Source organism: Mustela putorius, unplaced genomic scaffold, assembly GCF_011764305.1.
Source record: "Mustela putorius furo isolate JIRA1106 unplaced genomic scaffold, ASM1176430v1.1 tig00000275_pilon_pilon_pilon, whole genome shotgun sequence".
Classification (NCBI taxonomy): domain Eukaryota; kingdom Metazoa; phylum Chordata; class Mammalia; order Carnivora; family Mustelidae; genus Mustela; species Mustela putorius.
The window spans coordinates 5,896,789-5,907,954 of NW_025421341.1; the positions used below are offsets into that span (position 1 = coordinate 5,896,789).

General features: G+C 40.3%; 1 protein-coding gene across 2 annotated transcripts; it reads left to right on the forward strand.

Moving 5' to 3' along the window:
- Positions 1 to 44: 44 nt before the first annotated feature.
- Positions 45 to 9,431, forward strand: MAIP1 (matrix AAA peptidase interacting protein 1). Of its 2 annotated transcripts, none has more exons than XR_006606339.1 (5): positions 45 to 693; positions 5,397 to 5,468; positions 5,887 to 6,013; positions 7,315 to 7,468; positions 9,132 to 9,431. XR_006606339.1 is itself a non-coding variant. In XM_004772184.3 (5 exons), exons 1-5 carry the CDS (start codon positions 253 to 255, stop codon positions 9,208 to 9,210), a joined length of 867 nt encoding a protein of 288 aa, XP_004772241.1. In that variant the 5' UTR covers positions 51 to 252; the 3' UTR covers positions 9,211 to 9,431. The 2 variants fall into 2 exon arrangements, 1 of the variants encoding a protein (XP_004772241.1); XM_004772184.3 differs by lacking the exon at positions 7,315 to 7,468 and adding an exon at positions 7,130 to 7,277 and having other exon boundaries at positions 51 to 693.
- Positions 9,432 to 11,166: the final 1,735 nt, after the last annotated feature.

Genomic DNA, 11,166 nt, shown 5'->3' on the forward strand with positions numbered 1-11,166 from the left:
AGCCGGGGAGAAAAGGCCCGCGGCAGCGGCGGACGCGCGAGCGTGGCGGGTCGGGGAGCGAGACTGGGGGCTAAAGGGCCTCTGCGTGAGCGGCGTGCTCGGGGGCGGCACGGGGCCGACTCACCAGAGGTGGCAGTAGCACCTCTGGCAGCTTTACTCACCGGTCTCTCTCCCCGGATGCTGCGCTGCTGGTTTCCCGCCGGCTTTCATTCGACACAGCACAGACGAGGCCTAGGGTGAAAAGTCATAAAAATGGCGCTGGCCGTGCGTCTTTTGCCCCGCTTTCTGCTCTCTCCGCCTCTGTCCGGCGGGGCCGCTCGACCCCTGATTCCCGGTGTAGCCGAGGTGAGGCCGCAGTTGGCCGGACTCTGCTGCTTCTGCCGCCGCCGCCTCGGCTCCGGAGCGGCCCCATTTCCTCGCGTCACTTGGGCGTCGGCGCTGCTCGCTCGCGGCCCTCCGCGGCCCCTGCTCAGCCCTCCGGGACCCCGCGCCGCCCTCTCGGTCTTCCCTGCCTACCCTCGGCGCCGCTACAGCGCGGAGGAGCAGCCCCAGCCGCGCCAGAAAACCAAGATGATCATTCTGGGCTTCTCCAACCCCATCAACTGGGTTCGGACTCGAATTTACGCCTTCCTAATCTGGGCCTATTTCGACCAAGAGTTCAGCATCGCAGAATTCTCTGAGGGAGCGAAGCAGGTTTGTTTCTTGACTTGGGGTTGACCCGTTAGCCTCTCGGGCATTCGGCTGTTACCACGCAGGAGGTCTTGAGCGAAGAGTTTTCCTCCCTGGGTCCCGGGTCTTCCCACGTGGGTAGTGACCCAGGCACCGAGCCCCTTGGCTGCCTCCGGACTTGTATTAAGCTTCAGCCTGTTTGCATGGTCGCCGACGGGGAGGGGTTCGGACGAGACACCGGGGTCAAGCCCCCCAGTTTCTTTTTCCGCTCCGCAGGTTCTGAATCGGATAGAAATGGATTCGACTCCAACCATTTTCTGCCACTTGAAAGCTTCATGGCTTTGTCTTTTCTGAATGTGATTCTCTGCAGAATTAAGACAGTGCCTGGCACACAGTAGACACTACACAAATTGTTGAATGAATGAATGAGTAGATAAGATTGTCTCGAAGAGTAAACCAGATAATTTCCTATTGCAATAATGTAATTTTGGTAGAAAAACGAAACTTCCGGCTAGCTGTTTGGTGGAGCTTCCTTGCCCCGCTCCCTACCCTGCAACCCCTCCCTATCATCCTCTTTAAAGAGTAACCTAGAGCGAAGCAATTTTACCCTTTCCAAGAATTTTCTGAGGCAACCTGGTCGCTGATGAGCGCACAGCGCCCTGCGCACCGAGTTTAAGCCCTGTCCTGTTTCTTTCCTAGTGACTGGTAATATTCTGTCTGACCCTTGTCACACAATGGTCACTTTGGGCCCTAAGATTGCTCATGGATTTTGTGTGCACATGCATTTTTCTAGAATGAAAGTGCATCTATAAATTTCTTTTGAATCCCTTTGAGAGTTTGTCATTCCCAAGCGTTTCAGAACCGGTGATAAATAGAAGTCATGGCTTGTTTCCCAGTTCCTACTGCCATATACCTTACACTTATGCAATTAGTGGGATCATTTCCCAATACTGATACATTTGTTCCTAATTTATTTCAGATTATTTCTGTAAACTATAGCCATTTATATTTATTTGTGTTACCCATCAATCATAAATCATTTCCAACTTTACATAATCCGTGTTGATATTAACTCCTGGTTCCTGCTTCCCTGAGTCAACTCTTGCCTGCTTTATGTGTTTGTAAAAAAATTAAAAAGCAAACGCCATGCTGGACTTACAGCATTATAAGAGGTAAACCTCTGCTCATATCAGTTCTCAAAATCTTTTGTTCATGCAGAGGTCAAGTGGCATGATTTTACTCTCCTCTGCAGTGCTCACTGATGATATGTGAGTTTGTCTGCCTCATAACATTGTATAACGGTACCAGCTCATTGATATCAGTAAGGAATGAAATCCTCTCCCCAGACTCTGGGGAGGATGCATGGAACACATTTTAGCCACTCTCTCATCCTGTTTCCCCTGTTAGCTATTTTAGCCCTCCTTGCTATGAAGTATCTCCACCCCCCTAATCAGCCAGTCTGTAAACAATTTTTGCCTCATCTAAGTCAGTTTTTATGCATTCAACCACTGTTATTTTCAAAAGCAATATTGGGTCATCCATGGCAAATCAATTCCCTTAAACCACTGGTTACTTAACATTCCTTTTGTATCAAGCATATCACTTCTTCAACACCTAAGATTTAAAACGACATGGCAAAAAAACCCTCCCTCCTAGATCTCTTAGTGCAACTGTATCTTTTTTTTTTTTTTTAACATGGGTTACATACATACATACATAATTCTAGGGCTTGGGAATAATTTGGTGCAAAAACATTAGCTAGTTCATCTCCTCTCATGGGCTCCACTTGCCCTTTCTCCTTAAGCTAACCTCCCAGCAATCAAATCTTACCTTGGTTTATGAAATCAAGTGATCATTAGATCATTTTCATTCAGGTTTTTTTTTTTTTTTAATCAGAGAACATGAAAACAAAAAGGCATTTTAAGGTTCATGATTCTAGTCTAACTCTTCTTTGCCAATGATAAAACAGTGGCTCTAGGATGCATTTTAAGCACTGGGCTGTGACCCAGTCTACAAGCAGTCACTAGAAATTGAGATGGTTATGTACAATCTAGTCAAGTTTTGATTCATTACATGAGCCAAGGGAATAGGTGGTCCAATGCTAAGCTTTATTAGCGACATAGACCCTGCTTTTCATTAATGTGTACACATAACGGGGTGTACTCACTGGGTGGCTCACTGGGTTAAAGCCTCTGCCTTTGGCTCAGGTCACGATCCTAGCGTCCTGGGATCGAGCCCCACATTGGGCGCTCTGCTCAGCAGGGAGCCTGCTTCCTCCTTTCTCTCTCTGCCTGCCTCTCTGCTTACTTGTGATCTCTGTCAAATAAATAAAATCTTAAAAAAAAATATGTGTATATAATATGATATCTTCCCTAATACTGCCATTAAACCATGTTAGTCATATACTGTATGTTTTCTTATATATCTTGTTTGTTAAGTTTTTAGCCTTTTCTATGAAAAAGAGGGCTATTTCCTAGAAGTCTCTCCAGGTTAGACACTCCTGTGTCATCAAGGCCTGCCTCATCAGGGCATAATTCTACAGCAGTTCTGAGGCTCACTCCCTGGAATTAATGCCCACAAGTTAGGGCTCAGTCCCAGATGGCTGCCTCCATTTCAGGCGCTAATCACAAGTCAGGGCTCCATTGGACTGGCCAGTGCACCTTACTTGGTATTTCCAGTTTTTTTTCAAAAGGATACAGTTCAGGAACAGCCAAATAGAAGAGTTGCATAGGGCGAGGGATGTGGGAAGGGTGTGGAGCTTCCGTGACAGCAGGCACCTCATTAGCCTAAACTCAGCTAGGGTTGAAAGGGGCTTGTTTTAGGAGCTCTGTGCCAGAACTCAGAACAAAGAACAAACTTCTATTTTCTTCTGTCACAGTATAGTACTACTGATGTGTGCATATGATCTTCCCTGTTATCAAACCACATTAATCATACCGTGTTTATTTTCCTGTATGGTGCTTGCCTGTTTTAGAGGGCTATTTCCTAGAAGCCTCTTTGGGTTAGACAATCCTGTATTATCAAAGCCTTCTCAGAGCAGCCTCCTAATGGTTCATTATTATCTTATCAGATAATTTGCTCAGGTGGGATCTTTGGCCCCACAAATATCACACCTTGGCCACAAATGAGAATATAATGGTTGGGTTTCCCCGTGATCACTCTGGTCTTCGTTTCTTCTTACCTAAATACCACCATCTTCCTCACATGAAGGCTTATTAATATATGTATAGTGTCTCTGAACCCTCAGGGCAAGGGGTCCTTGAATCTGTTTGGATATATGCATTTTCTCAAAATTCAGCTCTCTCATTGTCTGGTTTGCCAGGGCTGGTATAACAAAATACCACAATCTGGCTTACTTAAACAACAGAACTTTATTTTCTCACCATTTTGGAGGAAAGAAGTCCAAGACCCAGGTATTGGCAGGTTTGGTTTCTTCTGAGGCCTCTGCCTGCCTTGCAGGTAAATGGCTGTCTTCTGTGTCCTCATGTGGTTTTTTTCCCCCCTCTGTGTGGGTGTCAGAATTTCTTCTTATAAAGTCAGATTGGATTAAGGCCCACCCTCATCTTAATCATCTTTTCAAAGACCCTGTCTCCAAATATAGACCTCTTCTGAGATGGAGTTCGGACTGCTGCATAGGAGTTTGGGGAAAACTGTTAATCCCATAACATATCCCACACACCTGCTTGTCCTGCTAGTTCTGCAGATTTCATCTTGGATGTTCCTTTCAGAGGCCCTCCCTGGTCCTTCCACATTGGCTCAAGTGGCTTTTCTGCTCAGGTCATTCTGTTCCTACCCCTGTCATAGTTCTTGAACTTGTCAGTTTACTTGTCTCCCTTCTCAAGCAACCTGAAAGCTCCTTGAAGACAGGTGGAGTCTTATAACCGTTTCAGTCTCACTGCTGAGAATATGGAGGAGTGCGGTTGATTCCCCCTACTTTACAGTGGCATCTCGTACTTCAGAGTTGGCATCCACTTAGACTGTAAACTCGTTCGTTATCTTTCCTCCCACTTTCCCAAACCTACCTTACCAATCTTTTTTTTTTTTTTTTTTTTTAAGATTTTATTTATTAGACCTAGAGAGGTCGCAACTAGGCCAAGAGGCAGGCAGAGAGAGAGGCGGAAGCAGGCTCCCCGCCGAGCAGAGAGCCCTAGTCAGACCTTCATCCCAGGACTCTGAGATCATGACCTGAGCCTAAAGCAGAGGCTTAACCCACTGAGCCACCCAGGTGGCCTGCCTTACCAATCTTAATGAGGGTCAGATTGCAACCCAAATCTCCAGACTCCCAGTACAATCTAGATTGCCCTGCTTCTCAAATTCTTTGTGTTCATAGTTAAGGGGGGGGAGGTTGTCACGTCATAGTCATTACAGTAATAACAGTGATTACTTCATTATTATTTTATAAAGGAAAGCTATGGGAGGATTTGTGTTGAGATCTCATGTGTACGCACACACTGTCTTTCCCCTGGTCCTAAGAGTGGAGACGTAATTGGTAGTGAGCTCACTACTGTATATGTGGGAAGGTCCTATGAGAAGAGAAAAGCCAACCAACTTTGAAGGACTCACGCCTGATAATGATATCATAATATTTAACATTGTTTGTCACCTTTATCATAAAACAGTCTTTGTGATACTAAGCTATTTAAGTATGAGCATTGTACATTGTATGGTATTTTGCATGGTGTTTTGAAATAACGATTATCAACCTCTCCCCACTTTTTTTTTTTAAGGCTTTTGCTCATGTGTCCAAGTTACTGTCACAGTGTAAATTTGATCTGTTGGAAGAACTTGTGGCCAAAGAGGTGAAGTATACTTTTAATTTTCCTTTAAAAATAAATGTATTATTCTCCTGCAATAGAATAATACATGTGTTACCTTTATTTATGCTTAAAAGTAGTATGTGTGCCATCAGCCGAAGTAGAATCCCTGTATCTTTATTTTTCGGTGCTTTGGGTCATATAAACGCATAGAATGATGTGCTATTTAAGGAATAAGTAAGTAAATGTGATGTTTTTCAGTTGTCTTTATACTGAATGTTCTGTTAGGAATTACCTATTGAACAATTTGATGCCTTTCAACCTTGCTTTTGAATATGAGGAAATACAGTAGTAAATTTAAAAATAGGCATAGAAAAATTCACTCCATAAGGAACTCATCTGCTTTTTGAAAGGCTTTTGAAAATTCAGCGGGCAAACTATGATTTGCTTTTTCCATACTTAGGTGCTCCATGTATTGAAGGAAAAGGTCAGTTCACTACCTGACAACCATAAAAATGCCCTTGCTGCTGACATAGATGAAATTGTATACACATCAACAGGAGACATCTCCATTTACTACGACGAGAAAGGTAATGCTAGAGAGTAGTCAGTTTAAATTTATGATAAATAATGGCCCAGGAAAGCTAATCTCGTGGGTAATCATGAAATAGTGGGGATTTTGTTGGTTCAAGCAGACTTCAGGAAAAATAATATATTCATTCTTTCAAGACCAGCTCTGGGAAAGTTAAGATATGGTAATAACTTAAACCCTTCTATCTAGGACCTTCCTCTACTACTATTCATTCGGGAGAGATGGTATCATCACCTAAGTTGATGAAAATTGTTTAAGGCTGCTGTCATGTCTCAAATAGAAAATACTTGGGGTTTCAGATTTCCTAACTTGAAGGAAACAATTCAGCATTACCTTTTAAATATATGTTAAATATATTTTGAATATATGTTAAATAGAAGGAGTAAAAGAAAAAGTTGATAATACCAGTTAATGACTTTTTTGAAAGTAAGACTGGCTGTGGAACTCCCACATTGGATTTGTTTGGAGACAATGAAAAGGTTAAAAGGAACTTTAGTAGTTATTTCGTTCTTCTCCTTGGCCAATGCATCCATTTTCCCTGTAGCATTCCTAAAAAATGTATTGACTTCATTTATTTCTTCTAAAATATTTGCTCATAAATGAATGTATTATGTGCCAGGCACAGAGGAAATCTAGCTTTTGCTTACATACTTTGCAAGGCAGTTCTGATATAGGACTCTTTAATGGTTGAACATTTTTCATACACATGTTAATTTAAAACATTTCTATAGATATGTTTAGTGATAAATATTTTCTTCTCCCCTAATATTTCAAATTGCATCTCAGCATCATGGTCACAACCTGATTTTAGCATACTACATTATTGTAGTCATTAGGCACATAGTAAAGTGAATTAGGGTACATAGTACATGCTCAGGAAATCCCAACTGTTATTTCTGAGATGCAGAGAAGAAGGCAAATACATCATCAACGTTAAGAGAATGTTTTAAAAATAGAAAGTCAACTATGTTACTATCAGACTAGACTAAGTATGAAATGTGATTTGTAACAACTGTGTAGCTATTGCCAACTTCTAATTTCATTTTGGATATATGGATGATAGATTTTTGTGATTTGTATTTGTATGTGTGTATGTGTGTGTTTTTTCTCTAAGGAAGGAAGTTTGTTAACATCCTGATGTGCTTTTGGTATCTAACCAGTGCCAACATCCCCAGTGAAACTTTAAGTGGAGCCAGTGTGTTCCAGGTTAAGTTGGGGGATCAGAACGTGGAAACTAAACAGCTTCTTAGTGCAAGCTATGAGTAAGTCTAATCTCATTTCATTGTTTCCTTTCTCTAGAAAATGGAAGGTAGTATGAAGGAAGTATGAAGGTATGAAATCTAAAGGGAGCTTTAGGAAGAAAAGGATTGACATTTGACAAGTTATTTAAGAAGAGAGAAAGTCATAAAGACATACTGGACATGAAACAGAAGTGTTGAGAAGTTAGAAAGAGGTAATATTGCTGAATTTAATTAAAGGATGTTTGAGCTGTCTATTGCTGTGTTATAAACCACTCCCAAACTCGGTCACTTCAAGCAGCTGTATATTTTGTCTGCTGTTTTCCTGCTTAGGAGTTTTGGGAAGGCTCAGCTCTGGGTCTTTCTTTGTGGCGGGGGCTGGAGGATTCATTTCCATAGTGGCTTTGTCACTCACACGTGGATTCCCTTGGTGCTCCTTGACTTTTCCACATAACGTCTCATTCTCCAAGGCCTTTCTTCGTGGCTTGGGTTTGTGGCGATCTCAGGCTATTCACATGTTTGATGTGGTCATTGGCTAGACCAGGTAAAAGACTGTGCCCAGGATGGGAACATTTTCACCCTAGTCTGCCTGTCAAAGCAGTCCTAGGACCTGCACATTTGAAAGGGCAGGAGAGACTCCACCTCTTTATGGGGCAAAGCAGAGTCACATTGCAGAAGAACATGTGTGATGGGGCATATGGTTATAACCATCCTTGGAAAATACAATCTGCCACAGTTGGCACATGGACCATCTACTCTCTAGACATTTATTAATCATTTCCTGTTTACCAGGTACTCTGGTAGGGGTTCACGTATAAAATTGAAGTGTTCCTACGTATAAAGAGGTACTGTATAGTAGGTTAGCAACTTACTTAAAAGAGACACTATCATGTATTTTTCTGCTAATAAAATTTGGAACAGTGAACCAGGTCAAGCAAGTCCATGGAAACACAATTTAATATTCATTTAAAAGAAGATACTATCATGTTGCCAAAACTATGTAAACTTGATTTAAAATAACAAATCCCAAAAATGACCTAAGAAAGAAAATATATTCTGTTTCACTAAGGTAAAAGGTAGTCTGACTTTTTCACTTTTCTTGAAAGGACTGCTTTTTTTCTTTTTGAATTTTGTTTTATTTATTACTATACAAAATCTGAATCATCTCCTTTTAAAGACATCATATATAATTAAAGAACAATATAACCAATACCTCTGCTTCTTCTGATTTTCCCTATTAAGACCACAGACAGTTCATAAACACTGTTATTTCCAAGACTGATCTAATGTATATAAACCAAATTCCACTAAAGTACCCTTTGCATTACGGTGGTCCAATTTATTTTTCTTCATATTAGGCATTTGTGATAGCTATTATTTAACAGCAGAATAATGATATTAATAATAATAATTGCTATTATTATTACTATATAATAATAATTATATAAGGATAATTACATCCTTCTGCTAAAGTTGGCAGTTCTTGGACTGTCTATTAGTTGATTAAGATACTCATTTTAGGGGCGCCTGGGTGGCTCAGTTAATTGTGGTCGATTCTTGATCTCAGCTCAGTTCTTGATCTCAGAGTCGTGAGTTCAAACCCTACACTGGGCTCTGTACTGGGTGTGGAGCCTACCCCCCCCAAAAAAAAGAAAAGAAAAAACTCATTTTAGTGGAGAATATGGTAATTTTGTGAGGATTTTTTGTGTGTGTGATTGAATTGGTAAATTAAACTTGTTTTGTTTTGATGTTTATTTATGATTAACCATTAGCTATTGCTAAAAACTGTCTCTAATGTACACTTGCAAATTATATAGTTACCCAAGAAATACTTGGACTAATGTTAAGATTAATATTATTTGTAATTTTTTCCCCTAGATTTCAGAGGGAGTTTACACAAGGAGTAAAGCCTGACTGGACCATTGCACGGATTGAACACTCAAAGTTACTAGAATGATCTTTCTTGGAAAAACCAGCTTACTGGACTTCTGGCAATTACTATGAAAAATTAAGGAAAGAAATTTTGGACGAGTTGATCTTCACTTAGTCAAGACTGTGGCTCACTTTTGTATTATTTTGAAATATTTCTTGTAGTATATCGGCATGATACAATAGAGCATTTTCCACAGATGCCACGTTCTATAAAAGAGATCAAAGTAAAAAATGTATAACAGCCCATTGTTGGTGTCATATTCCATATCATTTCTAATGTTACTTGTACACAAACTAATTTTATAGGCATAAAGAAAGTCTTGAAAAAACATTTCTAAATTAATAGTCCTTAAATATTTGTCATTAATACGTTTAAACCAGTAGTTCAAGTATGTCTAAGATTTATTTTTAAAAATCATTGCTGCTATTTGATTACTTCTGGTCACTAGCTAGATGAGAAGGACTAGATGGAATTGTACTAGGTTGGTCACAGCAGAAGCAAAAAGATCAGTGAACTTGAAGCTTACTATAGCACCAAAAGAAAAAAATAGAGTAGTGCCTTAGCCACCTATGGGATAATATCAAATCCTCTAACATACTTGTATTTGGATTCCTAGAAGTTTGGGTAAGGGAGGCAAAGACAATATAAGAAATAATGTCTGAAATTTTTCCTAATTGATGAAAACTATAAACTCACAGATCAAGAAATTCAATAAGCAGGGTAACATAAAGAAAACCTCATTAAAGGTATACCATGATCAAATTGTTGAAAACCAGAGAAAATTGTAAAGCAGCTAGAGGAGAAAAAAAACACATTCTGTACAGAGAAGGACTATATTTCTTTTCTCCAAGTGCAAGTGAGAGACCTTGTTAGAATATCTTTAAAGAAAAAGCATATTACCCTAGAATTCTATATTCAGCAAAAATACCCTTCAGAAAAGGTGAAGAAAGGCTTTTTTCAGACAGGGAAAAGATGAGTGAATTTGCTGCCAGAAGACCTGTTTTTTTTTTGTTTGTTTGTTTTTTTAAAGATTTTATTTATTTATTTGACAGACAGAGATCACAAGTAGGCAGAGAGAGAGGGGGAAGCAGGCTCCCCGCCAAGCAGGGAGCCTGATGCAGGGCTCGATCCCAGGACCCTAAGATCACGACCTGAGCTGAAGGCAGAGGCTTTAACCCACTGAGCCACCCAGGGGCCCCCAGAAGACCTGTTGTATAGGAAATGTTAAGTGCTGGGACCCCTGGGTGGCTCAGTTGGTTAAAGGTCTGCCTTCAGCTGAGGTCATGATCCCACAGCCCTGGGATCGAGTCCCACATCGGGCTCCCTGTTCAGTCTTTAAAAAAAAAAAAAAAAATTGTTAAGGGCCAATGGACAGAATAGAGTCCAGAAATAGATCTGTGCCTATTGGACAATTGGTTTTTGGCAAAGGCGCCAAAGCAATTGAGTGACGGAAAGGTAGTCTTCTTAACAAATAGAATAACTATACATTCAAATGGGAAGTCACCTCAGCTTTTGCCTCACACCATACATGATTTTAGTGCAAACTTTGGATTCCAAATTGGGTCATAGACTTAAAAGCTAAAATTCTAGAAATTGTAGAAAGAAACTTTGCTATCTTGGAATAGACAAAGATTTCTTAGGACACACAAAGCATCAATTGTGAAAGAAAATAAGTAAATTAAAATATATCGAAATTAAAACTTACACTCTTTGAAAGCAGTAAGAAAGTGAAAGCTGGGTCACAGATTGGAAAAAATACTTGGAATATTTGACAAAAGACCTATATTTGGAAAATAAAAGTAATGCTTATGAAGCTCAATGAAAAGTTAACCCACTAAATATTGGGCAAAAGATTTGAATAGATTCTCCATGAAAGATACTCAAGTTGCCAATAAACACATAGAAGGATGCTCTATATCCTTAGTCAATGGAAAAATGAAACTACATGCAGACAAAACCCACTACAGACCCACCAAAACG